The sequence below is a fragment of the Echinops telfairi genome, unplaced genomic scaffold (assembly GCF_000313985.2).
Source record: "Echinops telfairi isolate 266 unplaced genomic scaffold, ASM31398v2 ScPeMD7_4;HRSCAF=17, whole genome shotgun sequence".
Classification (NCBI taxonomy): domain Eukaryota; kingdom Metazoa; phylum Chordata; class Mammalia; order Afrosoricida; family Tenrecidae; genus Echinops; species Echinops telfairi.
Genome location: NW_022103900.1, coordinates 46239074 through 46259699, shown reverse-complemented (window position 1 = coordinate 46259699; position 20626 = coordinate 46239074). Strand labels below are relative to the sequence as shown.

At 35.6% G+C, this 20626-nt stretch overlaps 1 protein-coding gene across 1 annotated transcript in view; it reads right to left on the bottom strand.

Annotated features, from left to right (window-relative positions):
- Positions 1-5756: 5756 nt before the first annotated feature.
- The window catches only part of LRP1B (LDL receptor related protein 1B), a 1686774-nt gene continuing 1671904 nt past the window's right edge, over positions 5757-20626 (bottom strand). Inside the window, exons 85-88 of the mRNA XM_045298375.1 lie at positions 14374-14464; positions 12257-12401; positions 9128-9226; positions 5757-7654 (exon numbers count right to left, since the gene is read on the bottom strand). Coding sequence (XP_045154310.1) covers positions 7514-7654; positions 9128-9226; positions 12257-12401; positions 14374-14464 — 476 coding nt within the window. The 3' untranslated portion in view covers positions 5757-7513. The remainder of the gene's footprint in view (positions 7655-9127; positions 9227-12256; positions 12402-14373; positions 14465-20626) is intronic.

The window sequence follows — 20626 nt, the reverse complement described above, 5'->3', positions numbered from 1 at the left end:
GGTTACCAAAACAATGATGGGATTCACTAAAATCTATTTTTCAGAATAAATTGCAGCTATAGAGGTATATTTTCTATGGAAAAACTACACCAGAGAATTTATTTAATCTGTTTTTCTTCCTTTAGACGAAATATGGCTTAGAGGACACATTGCTGGGCCTGTGGGTATTATCACATACAAGGTTAATTTCATTTCTTAATAAAATTGTTGTCATTCTTTTAAAAAAATGTCTTTATATTTTCTGGGTACGTGAACCTTCTGAATCTGTTAGCAATATATATGCAAGAAGAAATGAAAACCAAACCATATTTTGGATAATTTCCTTTTGTTGTCTTCTACACAAAGGAATTGGGATGCTAACTGTATTATCAGTGGTTCAAATATATGAGCTGCTCCACTGAAGAATGAGGCTGTTGGCTCCTATAAATATTTATTGTCTTGGAAAGCCTGCCTCGGACCATTATGAGTTGTAATCCACCCCATGGTTTGGTTTGGCTTCCGGGTACATTACCAAGAGCAAACTTCACAACCAAGTGCTTGAGTCTCCCTTCCTTACAAGTTATAAGAACAAACTGGAAAGCAAGAATAAACTGTGCACCTTTGAAGGATTAGCTACAGAAAACCTTATGAATAGCAGCAGAATGTTATAATTAATGGGTCATGTATAATATCGGTTATTCGTTTACCTTACAATGTAAGTATGCAGGTTAAAAGTTATTGTTAAATAAACTTATGAAAACTGAAAGGATCGAGGGATGAATTATATTACTCTGAAATTTGCTTAGTTATATTGTGGGATTTCAGTTGTGCTGGTGCAGTGAATTATTTAATGTAGCTCTTTTGGCCAAAGTCTGTAGCATTCACCAAATGACCTTTCCAGAAGCTGGCACAAGATACTGAGAAGATTCACCTGTGAGTAATCGCTACCCTGCTGTGCATTAAATAAGCCCTCTGAGAAGCAGGGGGAGGGATCTCATCACTGGCAAGGATGAGGAGTGGAGTGACTTCTTGGGCCCGGAGATGGCCATGCAGTGAAACTTCAGGATGCAGCTAACCACTACATATGTGGTGGAAACACAAAATCTCAGCAGGGGCCAAACCGGAATAAAGAGATTAGAAATCCTGATTAAATTTTGTATCTCTTTGCACCTCTTATACTTTAATATTTTAAATAAAATCCCTTGAAAGAGTTACATTTGTAAGTAGTATCAGGATTTTAAAGAGCAAATTTGATATCTGGAGTATCTGTTAACATGTACAGGAATGCTAAACAATGAAATCAAGTCCCTGGTGATGTCGTGGTGATGAGTTTGGCTGTAATTATCATGGTCAGCTGTTAGATAGTCTCCCTATCTGTATATGCTTTCTTTATATTTACAATGGCTTTCCCCCAGGTCTCTAGATCAAAAGTTCATTCCTCTGGGAACCATATATTATATGTTTTTACTACTTTTAGAAAAACTTTTATCCTTTTGTTTGTTACTTTTATGCCCTGTCTTTTCAGTAAGTGGATGAACATAATACCATAAGTTTTAGGTTTGCTTTTACCTTACCCCATTGTCCTCTTTAATAAACCCATTTACTATTTTCACTACTTATCTGCCAATCTCACAACCGGATCCTCACTTCAAACAAATCTTCCGATTCACTCTACCATCCAGTGGGGCCGTACAATTGTTAGACAGGGTGTAACTCAAAAGAGTTATTTTCTTACTGCCACATGATGGGTGCCGTTTGTTAGAGTAACCCAACCTCTAACATCCATGGGGTCAGTAGGAGCAATAGTATGTCAGTAATATATAAAGATCATAGTACAGTCATAGAAGATAGGAGAGGTAGGAGAGAAGATAAAATAAAGGAGTTGGAAACATTTTATGGTAGCATGCTCACCTCCCAGATGGTCATGATCTCAGCAGCCAGGTCTGCACAGAGAGCGGGTGGAGGAGAGGGGTGAGAAAACTTATTTATTTCTGACCAAGACCTATATATACTTGGGAGCATGCAAGCCCCCCTGATTACAGGTAACCACATACATAACAGGAAGGGGTTGTACCATAGGCAATACAGCAATGGGAGGGGGATGGTCTAAGGGTGTACACACACTAAGAAGAGGAGGGATTAGGGGTACACATGTGACAAGATGGGCAGATCCTAGATTCAAGATGGCAGCCTAACCTTGGTCATCTTTGAATTGGCTTAACCTATTCTGAGTTCTCCTGTAGGAGAAAGCAATACAGTATCCTTCTCAGGAGGGAGTGAGTCCCACCTATGGTGGGACAGACAATAGAGTCTGATTGCTCTATATGGCTGAATGCCTTCAGGGAGAATACCTCCAAGAAGCTGACCTCACAATGCCAGTGTAACAACCTGGGGAGACACCTTTCTGTATCCCACAGTCAGCAGTTCGAATCCACTAGCAGCTCCATTGGATAAAGACTGGGCTTTCTTCTCCTGTAACAGTTATAGTCTCCGTAATCCACAGGGGGTCAGTATGAGTCAGCATTGTGTCCCTGACAGAGAGGGCAGTGAGACTGAGATTAGAGTTCATTTTGACTAATTGCAAGTCTATCAGATGGAGCAGAACTGGCCTATGAGATTGAAAATCTGTGTGGAAGCAGACTTGTCCCATCTTTCTTCTGCGGAGTAATTTGTGGGCTTGAACCACCTACCTTTTGGTTAACCGCCATGTGTTTTCACCACCGGGTTTCATTTTAGATAAGAGAGATGATTCAAAAGTAATGTATTCTCATAGTTCCCTTATCACACACATCAATTTTACTTGCTAGAGATTTGGAAACTAGGAATTTTGCATAGTTCAGTTCATTTGTATTAGCTGTGATGTAAATGTACTACTTAACTTCTTACATCTGCATTATCATAAAAATGGAAAGTAATATCCTTAGAAGAAAAATGAAAGCTTAAAGCTCAAACTTAGAGGCCAATAAAATGAGCATATAGTCAAATAGAAAACAAAATTAAATATAGTGGTTAATGAAATAAAAACCACCCAAATAAAACATATTTAAGTAAATGAAAATGATCTAATTTATCGCAAACTCTGCACATTTCTAAACGAAGTCTTTTTCTCTTAGTCATTTTTTGAAAATAGCAATTTACTAATCAAGCATTCTATGCACCAGCAGCAGGCACGGATTAAAATGACGAGTTGGGAACTGCCGACATTTCCTTGATGGCTAGACCTTTTCGAACTCACTTCTCCCGACTGAGTGGGAGACAGAAGGTCGCTGTGGATCGACACTTCTTAGTGGAGGCAATGTCATTCTCTGAAGGCCATTTGGTGATGTCTAAATATTTCGGTGGTCCCAATGTGAGTGCTTTCAAAAAGGTCCCTGTGGTCAAGTCGATTTGGAATCACAGGTACCCTCTGGATGGAACAGAAGTGTTGCACAGGGTTTTCCAGCCTATGGATCTTTATGAGAATGGACAGCCTCATCTTCTCCCACAACAGAGCTGGTGGGTTCGTGATGAGCTGCCCAATCCTTAACTGATTGTGCCAACAGGAGACCCGAGATGATGCGAGAGGTGTAAGGGGTTGAGACTAAGAAAACAGAGAGATACCCTACACTGGAAAGGGCAGCCGCCCACAGAAAATAATTTAAAAGAAAATCCCTCAAAACTCATTGTTATTGACTGAATGCCGACCATGTGATCACAGCCAAACTATACCACCAGGGATACTTCAGGGCCTCTATTTGTGTGGGTGAAAACAAACAAACAAACAAGCGTCATCCTGAGAAGACCGAATGTAAGGCACATCAAAGATTATGAACTCGGAAGAGGACTTTCATATACCTGCATGGAATGGTAAATCCTAACGTACAAGTAATGCTCATCAAGATGTAGCCCCAAAAATCACAATAAAGTTGACTCTGACTCAACGTTGGCCACGTGCTTATTGTAGAACTGTCCCCCAGATGGTTTGCAATGCTGATTTTAATGGAAATAGTGTTTTCTCTCCAGGTGCCTCTATGCAGACTTGGACTTCCAACCTTTCCAATAGTTGTCAAGTATGTTAATAATTTTCATCACCCAGAGACTCCGTGAAAATATAAATCTCTTCCAAACTGGGCCCAAGGGTAAAAACAAAACAAAATATAGCCTCAATGGAATAAATCATCAATACCAGACCCATGTGTTGGTGAGTTGTATTACTTATGATTCCATGTGTTTTGCAGCTATTTATGCTAACACATGATGGGTAGCATTGAGAGAACAGGGATTTCAGAATACCTTTCAGGTGTTAAGGTAGAATGTGTACATAGACCAAGAGGCAGTCATTCTTACAGATTAAGGGAGTACTGTGTGATGTGAAATCAGAAAAAAGTATGCATCGGTGTTGTATCCTTTCACCAAACTTATTTGATCCATATGCTGAGCGAATCATTAAAGAAGCTGGTCTATGTGAAATGGAACATGATCTCAGGATTGGAGGAAGTCTCATTAATAGCTTTTAATATGCAGATGATACAACCTTACTTACTGACAGCGAGGAGAACTTAAAACACCTGCTGATGAAAATCAATGACTACACTCTTCAGTGTGGATTACAACTCAAGGTAGAGAAAACAAAAATGTTCACAAGCGGTCCATGAGGCAATAGTCTAATAAATGGAGAAGGGCCGAAGTTGTCAGGGATTTAATGTTCCTTGAATCAATATGAAATGCTCACAGAAGTAGCAGTCAAGAAACCATGTATTGTATTGCATTGAGTAAAATCTGCAACGACAAACATTTTTTACAGGGTTGAAGGGCCAGGGCATCACTTTGAAGACTAATGTGCACCTGACTCGAGTAGTTTTAATCATCTCTCATGAATGTGACAATTGGACAATGAAGAAGGAAGGCTGTAGAAGAATCGGTGCACTGGTATTATGGCACTTGTTAAGAACATTGAAAGTATCATGGATTTCCAGAACAACAACAACCAGGAGAGTACAGACAGAATGCTCATTCGAGACAAGGATAGAAAGATTTGTCTCACATAGTTTGGAAATGTGAGAAGAGAAGACGCCCTGAAAAGGGACATAGTGCTCGGGAAAGCAGAGGATCCGTGAACAATAGGAAGGCCCTCGCGGAGATGGACTAGCACAGTGGCTACAACAATGTCTCAAAGATAAAAATGATTGTGAGGGTGGCACCGGACCAAGTAGTATCTGGTTCTGTTGTAGAGCCACTATGAGTCAGAACCTATTTGACAGCGCTTCACAATGCAACATGCTACTGATAACATGTCATAAGCTATTTGAAGATTGTTCCAAGCTGTGGGTTTTGCAAATCATGGTTCTAGCTGCTCACAAAATGCCCTGACTTAAAACAAATCAGTCAGATAATATGAGGGGTCTTCCAAAATTTGGTGGGAAAATTGCATATTCTTTTCATTACTTTTTCCACAAACTTTTTGAAATCCCATCTTATAACTCAAAGACAATGTAACTAATTAGAACTCTCTTACAATTGCAGTTTCTAATCAGGTGCCCCAAGAAGGTTTAACAATGACCATTCCACTTACAGAATAATGTCTAGTTAGTGTCTTCTGGAATTTGAGTTTTTTCACATAACACATTTTTCCTCCTGAGATTCGGAAATAGCAGAAAGAGCTTTGGCTCAGTTCAATAGGGAATATGTGCTAGAAATATAACAAAAGTTCCCTCTGTTCATTATTTAATTTTCTAGTGATATTTATACTCCATAACAGGTAAAACTTGCTTGCTTCAAAAACTACCCAACACATGCACTTAAATATGTAGAATTTCATTTAAATAAGTCAGTCAACAATTTTTTATAAAGTATTTAACACTTCATTGTAGAAACATAGGCAAAATGACTATTATAACCAAAATGAAAAATACTGTTCAATTTAAAAAATGTACTTAAACAAGAACCTGAAAAGGTTTATGATATGCATAACATTGTTCAAGCAAAATTGCACTAGGATTACATAAATCAATAGTTTATAAAGGCCTCAATATGGCAAAGTTTAGAAATAGGTAGTATGCATGCACATAGTACAACCAAAAAAAGTCTCTTTATAAAACAACATATTTTTTCTCTTTTTTCTTTTTAATGCTTGTACAAAGGGATAAAGAGCAACCACAAACATATTTCATCTGTTAGGTTAATACCTTTTGACCGCTAAGAGTCAGCCATGTATGTCTATTGGAGGGACAAAAAGCCCTCCATACCTGTGAATACATCTTTTGTGCCTTTAAAGATATTTGTATAAAAATGCTATTCTTATTTTTAATACAGCTTAAATCAATTGTATTTCTTTCAAAATTTGAAGAAAAAGAAAGAAAAAGTGAGTGGTGTCCACGTGTTTTGGGTAATCAAAGGGAACCAGAGTACCAGGGTGATGGTGGTCACATTTTACGCTCCACCTCTGATTGTGGGCATGCTGAATGTTCTATCCCAGTAAGACGGTTCTTTTGGCGTATATCTAGGGGAGGCCAGATAACGGATTCGTCCTTTTGTATCTTGAAAATTTCACCAACAACTCTACACCAAAATGGCCGGTTTGCCTTTTCCCTTAGACCTAACCAAGAGAATGACTTTGTATGATTGAAATTCTCCTCACTTTGTGTGCTTATGTATCGCTCTTTAGTTTCAGTGTGGTAAAAGTTTGAGTTCATCTTCCACAAATTGCATCTGACTAGGAGGGACTACCTAAGCTGTGAGAACCCATTGAATGCCCTTTTGTGCTCTTGACTGGGCTACTGGCTCTGGGTTGAAGGAGAGTAAAAAGTCTTATCCCACAACAAGTGTTGGTCTTTTCACTTCGGGAGATATTTTTGTTATCTTCTACCACTAAATGTAACTATTGATTACAGGGCATATATATTTGGTATACCATGTAGAGTCTATGAGGTTTTGCAAAACAGCAGTTTCTGTTCATGCAAATTATTAGTTTTATATGTTTTAAAAGGTTTTCCTCAAAAATCTTGTCTATCGTTTGGTAATCTAAGGCTAAATTCAAAGCTGGTAATGCTGAACTTGTGAGGGCTATCGATTTTCAGTAGTCTGGATCAATTTTACTGGGCACAAAGAAGAGAATTGATCATTTATTCTTCCATCCATTTAACCAGAAAAATAAGTGTTATATGACAGCTTCCAGACTGTATCATGAAAAAGTGCCGAGATCTCTTTGTGACATAGAACCCATAAAGTCCATATAAAAGAGATTGTTTATATTCACACTACAAAGGAATACATTATTTTTAATATTAACAAATTCAAAGGTGTGTCCTATCAGCAGCATTGTTGTAAATTGTACTGTAGTGCAGTTCTTTTTCATAAAAATACCATACAAATGGTCAATCAAGAGTCATCAGCAAAAAATAGAAGCCAGAAAACAATTAACCAGGGTAGAGACAAAAAGGGAGGGAGAAAAAAGAAAGAGATAATGCTGATGCCAACACAAGTATAATACTGTTGGAACATACAAAAGTAATCCTTATATTTTATACATTTATACAGCATATAAAAGTTTTGCCGATTATGCCACTGTCTCTCTTAATCCAATTTCTATTTTCTTTGGAAGTAATTCTTTCCTTTCATCAACACTTCCTAAGGAGTTTCGACAGTTTTGCCCATCCATATATAATTTTGCATACACTGGATTGGAGTAATTTGCTGGCTAAAGGAGAAAAAAATGGAGAAAACAATATAATGTTACTAGCAGTCCTGAACCCACTAATTAGTTTTTTTTTAGAATATCTAGCCTTTAATCATAAGAATGCATATATGAAATACATTTCATTTACTAAGTGATAAATATCTAAATGCAAATCAAGTGCTATATTTACAGGCTTTAGTAGATTTTGGATGAAATGGCTTCAGATGAAAACATAAGTTCAAGTTTTTCAGATAACTTGTGAACCTGAGAGGCCTTTGATATAATAGGAGAAACAAAAACATACTTTTGTGAAAATTATTTTCCTTGAGAATTTATTGAAAAGCATAAGCAGTTAAACTAAATTCCTAGAGTTTCGGTAGGTAGATTTCCCCCTATGTCGACAGCTTATCATTGGCAAAGTGAAATATTCATAGAAAGTTATGTAATTCCCTCTTGGTTACACTTTTTCAGCATGAGGTTAGAAACAAGGAAACCAAAAAAATTTATAAAGTAAACCTACATTGCGGAAGTAGCCTTTTAGACAAAGAATAATATTTTTGCTTCAAGTAACCTATGCATACCTATTGGAAATATTTTGACTCATTCTATAAATTGTAACAAACACAATCATGAGAAGTTTCATAGATATTTGTTGCATTGTGAAGAAACTGTGAGAAATATGGCCAGGACCTCATGCAGTCGACCAGTTTATATAATGGTCATTACTTTCAGAGATGCAGTGTCACTCTAAAACGCATCGTCTTGTGTTTTATTTTGCTTTTTGTTTCATTAGCAGTACATTAAATCTTAGATACAAGAAAGAAATATTATACAATTTTTGTCATGCAAATGACACAAACATGCAAACAAATGAGAATGAAAACCAGTTTATGGGAGTGATTCAGGGGAGAGAGTAGTTATCCTTAGGAATTCTTTGGCCTAAAATGAACCATGCAATTTCAGATGGAGGATCTTTCTCTGAGCCCAAGGCATTTAATTTTTATATAAAAAATGCTTAATTTGATATTTTCTAATTTCCCAATATGATACCACATTGTCAAGTATTTTTTAAATGAAAAGCACATCAAACTTGTATCTATTAAATAAAGCTTCTCAACAGGGAAATTTCTAAAATTAAACAAATCTCTATGGAAATCCTTCAGCTTACACTTCTGGCCATAAAAGCTTCTTTTGAAATACTTTCCATAAAATATTTCATGATCCTCGCAATGGGGCTATACTATTTTCCAATGAAGTAGAAGGTCTATTTCTACCTAGTAGCTTGTCCTAAAGGTGGGGTGGTTTTTTGTGTGTTCTAAGACAGGCACAGGCCTGTCCCACAATACGAGTACTTGATAGAAACGCTGTTTTGAAATCACAAATTAATTAAAAACTCAACTGTAAGAAAGTCTCTACCTCGCTGGCCTAACCAGCCTTTGATTGTGAGGGGCTCTGGGATGGAATGGATATGGAGTAATGAATATCTTCTCTCACCCCAGCAGTTAGTGGTCCTTTCAGATCAGAGTTTAGGTAGATGGGCTGCGCCGTGTGGGGTGGCTTGAAAGCAGAGGACCCTCCCCCTCTATACCTAGTCTGCATGTAAACAGAGAATTGTAGTTTCTGATCGAATGCCATGAAATCATTTGTCATTGACATAATCTCATTATAAATTATGACAGATCACATAAACACCCCTCTTTAGACGTGGGCATGAACTCAGCATTCATGTTAGGATTAACAAGTGAGAAAAGAAAGAAACAAAAAGGTTAACATTGGATTTTTGCCTCCTTGGTAGAAGTTTCTATTCTGGTCAGTTCACTAGTATACATGCTATGTTCCTAGAACTTACCATTCTTGTTTGCTTATTCAATATCATCCTCCACAAAGAAATACTATCGTTGTTCACTGGAGTGTGAAAACTGTGTCAGCCTCTCTAATTAATGTTTCATCACATTGGAGAATTCTAACAATAGCCTGTTCTGGATGCTTCAGTATCTGGCTGCTTATCATTAAAGAACGATTCATAACGGTTTTCTATATTTATAACAAAAAAATGAAATTTTAAAGTTGATATATCAAAACAAATGTACCTGAGTTTTTGGAAATCGGGTTCCAGGTTCTAAGACATACTAATCAGCAATTATATTGATTTGCTAAGTCTCTAAGTAAGTTCAGTGAATAACCCTGCTTGGGTCTGATGGCAGACTTAGCACACCTAGTGCACTCATATTCACATATTTCCATTACAAGTAATAAAAGTTAGGCAATATTTATTAATCTGAAAATGTTCACAGATATATAGAGAGCCATATACATATAAAACTCTTTTCTATTTACTCTTAACCGTGAACAATCATAAAGTTTGGACCAAAACTCCTTAACACATATTTTTAATGGAAAATCAACTCAATGTTTCCTCTTTATTCTCTTCCATAAAATTTTCATTTGAAAAATATTGGAAACAATCCATGTAAGGATTTGGAATCAAATCATTAAATATTAATTCCTTCTTTTTCTAACCTTCAAAGGATTATTTATATATCTTTCTAGTCAAACTGATTCTATTAACTCTATGAAGTATTTAATTATTTTAATTATACAATATCACTAATGAGATTATAAATTTCATCCATTTTGAAAATAATAAAAAAAATTTTTTTTCTACAAAAACTTATTTATATGTAATGCAATCTATATTGGACAACATGATATCTATCACATCAAATCACAAGACAGTGCATATTTCAACTCTAAGATATATTTGATAATCAAGATTGCTCCCACATGATCCTCCTCTCCTCACAGTCATCACTGCTTCTTAGGTAAAAACATGTATTTCTGTTTTTAAAATATCAGGGACTAGACTGAATCAGCGTACCATGTCACATGTTGGCTACTTGCAGTTAGTCAACAGATTGGAAAATAAATACTTATTGAGCATTGTGTGCTAAGAACATGAAAGTATATTTAAAACACTTCATATTTTCTTTTTAGAAGAATTAAAATTAAAAAACAACTAAATATAGTACAGAAAACTATTCATTGTAAGTATCCAAAAATTAGTATAATGGGGAAATAATCTCTGCGTATGAAAAGTGCATGAAGTATGCCTACATTAGTTTTTTTAAAATAATTATGCATACAGTATTTTATCCCTCAGACAAATGCAAAGAATTTGAGCAATGAATTTTGAATCTCTCTCCACTACAGATTATAGAACAATCATGTAGTCTTTTAATTTATATAGTCTCTCAATAAAAATTGTTTTATTTTTTTTTAATTTCAAGTAGAGAATATAAATCTGAAGTTAACCAGAATCTATTTTATGAAAAAGTTTAGATGTAGGAGGTAGTTACCGAATTGGTAATTATTAGTAAAAGTCCCCTTTTAAGGGAAAAATGAAACAAAACAAGACAAAATTACAATGTGTTCTAAAGGTATAAAATTCATCCATGCAATAATTGGTTTCTTTTCATAGAAATAAATAGTTGACCATTGATGAATCAATTTCAGACATAGAAAGTATAGTCAAAGATCCAGAACTGGGTGAATATGTGGTGCATAAGAAATTGTTGCTATAACAGTAAAAATATATGACTATAAATTTAGCATTATGATTATTTACCAAATAAAAAATGCATTTGGGGTAAGTACCTTTAATGTAAAAAATGTTCAATAAATGATAAATGCTGTGAACCATTTTCTAGCAAATGCACATTCAAAGTAAAGAGTAAAATGTCCTAAAATTATAATATAAAATGTCTAGGTAACTCAATGAAATGAATATTTAAGGTTAACTCATCTGGATAATTGTATAACATATATTATTCTTAAATCATGCCAACCATAGCATACAATTATAAGAACTAGCAGAGACTTTAAAGGAGTATGGATTCATAAGCTGTATATACCAAGGATATGCTTCATGTTAGTACCCCAAACCAAAACCAGCTCACAGCTACCGAGTCAATGCTGACTCATAGTGAGCCCTTGTGGGTTTCCTAGACAGTCACTGTTTACGGGAGTAAAAAGCCCAGTCTTTCTCTCTCAGAGCCGCTGGTGGTTTCAAACTAGCGACCATAAGGATTACACCCCATTGCATAGCCACTACTGCACCATAGCAAGCACATAATAGCAAATAGAAATATATTTCTAAAAGAGAATCTGATTAAACTCAAACATTAGGGCATAGCTAAGGTGGCTCTTCAAAAAAAGGAACACTATTAAAAATAAGCACTTACTTAGACAAAAAGATGTTCTTTTTAGTATTGAAAAAAGAAATCAGCTAACTTTTTACACTGGACTGAATTTTTAGATAGGCTAATGCCTCAACACATATGAAGAAGAAATAAACTCAACAAGCTTATTAAATAATTGAATACATAACAATTATTTACTTTTGTTGCTTATTATTTAAGCCTGTGTTGGCTTAGGTATACTATATTAATTTATGAGGTCCAGGATTTTACTTGATTTTTCTTGATCAGAGGCGTTAAACCCAAGGCATCCTAAATCTTTTCCCGTATCTTAAGACAAAGAAAATCATGATGAAATTCAAAATTATATAACAGAGAAATGACTCAAGAATGTTCATGCTTTTGTCCAGTGTTGTGAGAGACGTACCTTTGTAGGATCTACTATAAAACTGGGATCCAAAAGTCCTCCATCGTTATGATCATGATCCACCTCATACATGTTATATGATGGATTGCCGATTTCTAAATTTATTCCTCCATTGATAATCGGTTGTCTTCGAATTGTTTTTGTCCTAGAAAATGTGAGTGTCTTACTTCTACTTCATACACAATCAAGCAATGATATTACAAAATTTATACATACATCAGATTTTTAATATGAAAATTTGCAAATAAAATACATTTGAAATAAACTTAATATGCTATCAGGTCATAAGTGGTCAAAAAGTTTTAAGTTGATTAGTAATTTTTATACCTTATGTATACATATTTCTATTAAATAGATAATATTGCAGGAGTGGAAATTCAATATCTACTATTCAGTTAGCTTGTTAAACCCCACATTTGCCCTTTATGGGAGACATCATTCACAAGATAGTAATAAACAAATTATTAATTGGAATATTTGAAGTCCTCAGTGTACAATACTAGAGTCTTGCTTTATATCATTTAAGTACTGCGATACTCAGCTCCAGTTCCTCCTGGATAATAACTGTGCAGAAAACCCACTCCACGTAGAACTTTACAACGGCATAGCAATATGGTAATACGTGTAGTGAGAGATAAACAAGTGTATATATGATCATGAAAATCTACAGGCGTTACCACATAGGGCTAAGGAAAAACTGTTCCTACAAATTTATACAGCTCATGATGACACACTAAAATAAAAATATGAACCTATTGTCTGTCAGCGTGTGTTCCAGCTGGGTCGTTAGATTTCTGCGAGTATTGTTTCCATCTTTCTCATTCTCCTCCAATGAGGACTGTACCCTTCCGTTTACATCAGATAAAAAAAATGACTGTTTCACTCACTGCTAGGGAGGCAAGTCATGTTTAGTTTACCAATCTATGGATTTGAGGAATACAGAGCTACCCAGAGGAGGAAGATAAGGGCATTAGACGGGATGGGCAGGTTTCTCAGTGAAAGTCTCATAGGCTAACCATTGCTTCCCTTGAAGAATGACCACAGACATATTTGTAAGGGGAAACAAAATCTCGGGGCAACTTTTTTGGCCATTTTTTCACCAATGCAGTTTTCAATTTTCATAGGTTTAATAATAAGTTCTTGGGATCATTCCTTGCCCTTCAAGAAAATAGATCAAGGTATTCCTTGAGGAATCCCGAAAAAGCAGTCACTCTAACCTTCTGAACTGACCTCTCTGCCCCAAATTGAATAGGTTCAGCACATTGCCTCAGGAGCCACTGTTTTGAATGGATTTTCTTTGAAGTCCCCTAAGGAGTTCTGGTGGCTTTGTGGTTACATATGGGGATGGTAACCATAAGGTTAGCAGTTTGAAGCAACAACTTCTCTGAGGGAGGAAGATGCAGTTTTCTACTCCCATAAAGACTTAGAGGCTCAGACACTCAGGACAGTTCCATCCTGTCTTCTAGGGTTGTAGTGAGTTCTACACCAATTCTCGATGGCATTGAGTTTGGTTTGGGGGAATCACAGTCCCAAGGGTAACCACTATGCCACTGCTCCATAGCTAGCTTGGTTTTTTGGAAGTGACTAAGGCAAGCATATTATAGAGAGAACTTGTCAGCAGCCGTCCACTGATGGTAGACACATGTTTTAAGCATGTTTTATTTGGAAAACACTGATAAATGTATGAACTGGAAATCTAGTAGCAGTACGATTTTTACTTACCCTTCTGTATATGTATGTATGTATGTATGTATTTTTATGTGTATATAGGTATAGTATTACTTATGGCACTTGAAATTACTCATTGATTAATTTAATAAGATTTTCCTTAGATACCATTGCTGTTTCATGGAAGGACTACTGCACTTGTAAAATTTTATAGAAATCTCAATATTTTGTGATACTTTTAGTTTTGCTAAAATAAATTAACAGTCATTCTATCAATATGACAATATGGTTGCCTAAAATTACAGTCACTATAATAAGATAGTGGAATAAAATAGTTTTACAACAAGATTTTAAAGTATGTATAGTTAAACCATGATTTAAGAAATTAGAAAACTAAATTCATATTTATGCAATTCTCTGATTCACATTACATGAATGTAGTATCTTACCTTCTTTTTCTTTTACAGAGCACTAACCCAATGACTAACGTGGTTATCAAAGTCACCAAGAGGACAAGAGGCACAATAATGGCGATGCTTCCTGGAAAATAGATAAATAAATATAAGATGACAGAAATAAAATGAAGAGGTTTTGCTTTAAATTCAATTAGAGCTTAATACAACTGAATGTGCTGCTACCACAGACCATGTGACCATTTCCATACGAAAAGTTAAGCTTAGCCATATGCCCTTTTCCATTTTACTATATACTGATATGTATACTTATGTCTTTATATATGTAGTTATATAGATTTCACATATTATATATTTGATCTAATACTGAAGATCTTCTATTGAATGTTTGACTATTTGGAAATGTTTCTTTTCATTTTAAAATTTAAATTCCAAGTCCTCTAACTTCTCTCTTCCCCTGACAAATATACACTCACTTTTAAGGATATAGCACTATCCCTAACACAAAAATATCAATCATCTGTGACTAAATAGACATTTAGATATTTCATTGTCTACATTCTCACTTTCAGTTTTGTAGCCTTAGCTACAAACATTTACTGGGAAAATCCATGTAGCCAAATAGATGGCAGTTTTTCAAAATAAAAGCACATTATTTTTTTATTTGGAGGAACATAGGCCTAAACATGCAAAGCAGAGGATTAGCAAAAATAAGGGTATCCTCTGATAAGATTAATTGACATGATAAACACAGTAATGCACTCAAAAACATCAAGGATTTTGAAGTTGGCACAGGACCAAAGTAATGTCACACATAGAGTTGAATGAGTCACCCTGGTCAGCAACTGTAAACATGAATAGGCTTCAACATGGGTTTCTGGACTTACACACAGTAAGGCCTAGAGCAGGAGCCTCAGTTTGAGGGGTTCTTCTGGTTCTCCAACAGAAAAGATACAAAAAGAACTATCACTTAGATCTGATGGCTTGACACAACAGAAGGGGATTTTCTTTCTAAAGTTCCAAATCCAGAATTATGAACAAAAACAAAACAACAACAACAAAACCCCACTGACGTTCAGCCAATGCTGACTCATAGTGACGCTGGTGGGTTTCCAAGACAGTAACTGTTTATGGGAGCAGAAAGCCCAGTCTCTCCCACGAAGCCACCCCACCACCAGGGCTTCCTAGCAAAATTTACTTTGGGGGATTGGCCTATGTTACAAATGTCTATTGTCTCCTTGTTTCGTATGTATAAGAATGATCTTTGGTTCATCCCTAAAGGGATAGATGGTCAAGAGTAAGCAGATAAACTAGATCTTAGTTTTTATGCTTGGGGAATATAGAAGAGGCAAAATTGAAGAGGCCCTTGGTCTAACCCTACCTTGGCAGGAAGAGGTCCTGGTTTTTTTTTTGCCAAGAAGTAAAGAGACAATATTAGCCCATTGCTGGTAACTAGACTACCCAGAAGTTACAGAGTTATATATCAGTAATGACAGGATGAAAACTGAACGTGTGAGATGCTGGCATGGGAGATTATTCAGTACTTCAGTTACCCTGGTGAAGCTATGGGTTAGGTGTTCAACTGAAAAATGAGCCATGAGACTACTTGCTAAGAATTTGCATTCCTGAAAAACCTAAATTGGGTAACTGTGAGTCAGAAGTGAGCCGATGGCATTGGTTGATTTAGTAATTAATATAAGCGTTTTCTAGTAAAGGATCCAGAGGACACGTTGAGCTAAGTCTTTCTAAGCAAGGTAGGGTCAATATGAGTACGGATTGACTCGATGGCTCTGGTTTGGTTTCTTTGATTTTTTAATAAGTGATGATTTACTGATCATGAGACAAAGACCTTGTCTAATTTCAACATTTGGTTGTTTACAGTCAAACCAGTTTAATCAGTGGCTAATCAAAGAAATACATTATTCTGCTAATAAATGTACATGAAATATTATAGAAATTCAAATCAGTGGTAATATTAGACATAGTAAGCATCTACTTAGTTTTAATAATCATGGATCAATTCTGAAAGCTTACTAAACATCAAAAAATGTTATTTAGGAACTTTCATGTAAGTGATCATATTTTGAAGTTTGAACTTCAAAACTACTTTGTTGAAAGTAACCAAGTAACTTTAATATTCAAAATAAAAATATGTCCCTTCTTTTTTAACCAATTTATAAAATGAAAAACTCACTTTTAATTATTTCATAGTATTAGTCTCAAAACTAACTACTGCCATTGAATCAATACTGACTCATAGTGACTCTATATGACAGGGTAGACCTGCCCCTGGGAGTTCCCAAGTCTATAGCTCTCTATGGGAGTAGAAAGCCCCATCTTTCTCCTGTAGAGTAGCTGCTATTTTTGAACTGCAGGCCTGAGGATCACTGCGCAATGCATAATTACTATGCCACCAGGGTGAATTTGATATTTAACTACCTTCCTGGGCTTTTAGAAAATGAAACCTATATGAATGTGTAATACTTGTAATTGATTTATGTAGAAATTCTGGTGCATTGAATAGCAATTATTCAGCATTTATTCTCCAAATTTAAATATCTGAGAGGAGCTTTTTGACTCATAAACTATGACTTAAAGTCATTGATCATGAATGAATAAAACTTTCCCTTCATTAAAATTTCTTTTTTACTGAAAAATATGTCTTCAAAAATATCTAACAACAATCCTTTTATGGTATATAAAATTATATTTTCCTCAATTAAATTACAGATTACTTAGAAATTAGACTTCTTTTGGTCCATATATTTATTTCATTCCTATAAGCTATAATTTTTCATGCTAAACAACAAAGTATTATGTCTTTTTAATTATTTTATTTATTTATTGTGAAAAGCAGTTCCAACATTATTTCTTACAACAAACTGCTTAAAAGTCTAAATTTCTCGTAAGTTTATACCACCAATCAAGGTACTGCTTTGATGTTTAGTTTTGATAATAAATAATGCAGGATAACCATTTTTAAGGTAGTCCTTTATTTTAATTTTAACAGCTTTATTGACATATGTCACATGTCATACAATTTAATGTTTAAGTATGTTGAAGAGAGTTGTGCATTCGTCACTCCAATCAATTTGAGAACATTTCCTTCCTTCCTGAATCCATGAGAATAGCTGTCCTACCTTATTTAGATGGCTGCTTGCTTTAAAACAAGCCTTTAAGACACCAGATGCTATTCTTTCTGAAAGCTGGCATAGAAGATAGTTTTTTGTTTCTGTTTTTGTAAACTATTTTAAACTTTTGAAAATATTAAGCAACTGAATTTTTTAATCAAAAGCATTTAGCAAATAATGTGTTTTACAAGTAGTTTCTATACCAGTATTAACTTATTGAAACATAAAAATCAAGATATTTGCATATGATTTCCTAATAGTATATTATTGATTTATTATTAAAAACAAGGGCTCAAGCAGAAAGCAAATGTTTTGAGAATAATGATGGCAACAAAGGTACAAATGTGCTTGACACAAGGGATGCATGTATGGACTGTGAAAAGAATTGTATGAGGCCCCAATAAAATGATTTAAAACAAATTATACCCTGTACTTTAAGAGTGAAGATGTTCCAACAACTTTCTCATATAAAATAGAAGCCGTTCAACCAGTTTATCTTTATAATATGGTTTAGAAGCTCCATTCTGCAACACTTTGGCATTAGAAAGAAGAGCTATATTGTCAAAGGCCTATTTTGAAGAGGCTCCTACTATGTGAGAGTGAGGGTAGCGTCACAGTTGAGGGAATAGGCTCTAGATTCTCCCTGCTGTTTCTTACAGTAACCTATTATTGTGCAACAGCAACCTATTATTGTGTGTTTTTTTATATGTAGAATGGGCATCATCACGAATATCTTCCTCGGCATGCTATCCTAAGGATTGTGCTTATTACATACAAAGTGAACATAACTTTATGAAATAATTAAAGTCCTTGTGGGACTTGTGCATATTGCTATTTTGCATTTTTTACAATAAATCCCTAGAATCAGTTTGTTTGCTTTCTTGCTTATTCCTAGAATTTCTACTTCGTGAAAAGGGAAATCTCTTTTTTTATTTGCCGACAAATCCCTGGAAACTAGAACAATACTTGGCACTCAAAAAAGGCCTAATAAAGTTTGATTGAGTAAAATGAATGAAGGTAGGAAATAATATGAACTTGTATGATAAATGTTGGACTCTCCTCCACAAGGGACAGAGAGGTGTCTTGTGCAAGGACCCAAAGTTGGGGAGACAGTATGTTTATGTCCTCTCCATCCACTTATGTTTGCCTCAGTGTATTTTCTCTCTAGACGACTTTCAGAGGGTTGACTTATTTTAGAAGTCTTCGGGAAAATGGGTACATAAGTACTGTTTTGGAGCTTCCCCACCCCTCCCCCAGTTATCCATGTATTTGTGACATTTATTATTCCTGGCATCATATAAGTAGGTACATATGTGCTAAAGCATGATGATATAAACAAGATAAGAGTCAGTCATGGAACGAGGAGGCCAGGATAAAGATACCACACTGGCAGATTTCACCTCTCTGCTTCAGGTTAGTAAAATAAAGCATCTTTGAAATAATGCTCCAGAAATGCTTAGGATGTATTTTCTCCTTAATTTACAAATAGGAGAATTCATAATCAACATTTGTTCTCTTTAAATTTTATGTCAATTTAAAATCAGAGCATATAATGAGTGTTTCATCATTCTGAATTTAAAACTCCTCAAAATAACGCCAGTAGAGTCAAATGTTACTTCTTCAAGTACAACTCAAGCAGAAAACCCTAGGACAGTGGTTCTCAACCTTCCAATGCCGTGACCCTTTCACACAGTTCCTCATGTTGTGGTGACCCCCCCAACCATAAAATTATTTTCAAAAAAAAAATATTTTCGTTGCTACTTCATAACTGTAATTTTGCTACTGTTATGAATCAGGTGACCCCTGTGAAAGGGGGGTTCGACCCCCATGGGGTCGCGACCCACAGGTTGAGAACAGCTGCCCCAGGATAACAGATCTGTCTAATTCCCTAGGTTGACTTTTAGCTACTGGAGGGAGCCAAGAGCAGTAAACATCGGTACCACTCGCAGAACTCATAAAGAAAACAGTGCATGAATTAGAAAGGTAAATCATTGACAAGAATTAGGCAGACGCAGTGTGTTTTGACTATGTCAAGGTTCAGTGATGATGGAATACTTCACCACAGCGGAAATACACATTTGAAAACATACTTATCAAGTTACGAGTTGGGCTGCTCACTGCACGTGCAGCAGTTTGAAATCACCAGCTGTTCTGCCGGAGAAAGCCAGGCTTTCCGCTCCTGTAAAGAGTGACCGTCTCTCACCCACAGGAACAGTCCTCCTTTGTCTATAGGGTCCCTGGGAGTCAGGGCTGAAGGACAGCGAAGCTTCATGTGAGAGAGTAGCCCTCCCACTGCAGGCAAAATCCGTTGAGTTTGCCTTCTCTTCCTTTCCCTGTTACTGTGGTGTGAAGTTTCTCTAAGTGTGAATGCCTAATAATATAAATCTCTAATCATGTTGTTATTTAGTCAACTTTATTAAAGTTGGAAGTAATGTGATATTTATGTAGTCAATAGTTTGTTCACCTGGCATTTCTCTTTCCAATAAAAATAACAACTTCTAATACCTGATTGGAGGAAGACCATCAGAATCTTTGAAAACAGGGTTACAGCTTGCACAACTGTACAAATACTTGTGTAATGCTCATTCACTATTTTACAACTGCTGAATGTACCGAGAGGCATGTTCTTTGAAGGGAGTTTATTCTGCAGAAAAGTGATTATAGAACTCTTTCCTCTGAAAACATCTACTGCCATTTTCAAAACAAAATGAAGCAAAACCAAAAGTTTCCCTCTTGTGAATGAACCATACATTAAATGTTGAAAATTCAAAAGACATTTTGCTTTCTGTCACTGTTTTGTTCTTTGATGTTAGACCTCTATTACTGTAACATGTGAAAGTGTTTTTGACTCACTGAGAGGTTATGTGGCTCATATATCTTAGAAAACGCTGACATTTCCTCTGGAAATGTCTAAGGAAAACTAAGGTCTCTATCTCCACAATTTTGAATTTATATATTCTTTTTAGCCACATTTGTCATTTTTCAAAGATGTTCACGCTAATCAAACTAAATTATTCCAAATGTTGAAATTTTGACCAATCATCCTTGAAGAATTTCTGGCTGTAGGAGTCTGGCAACTAGCCAGTAGATGACCACACACTGGGAGCCTGGCCAGGAGGCACAGCAATGCTGCAGACTTGAGATTTAATAGATTATTT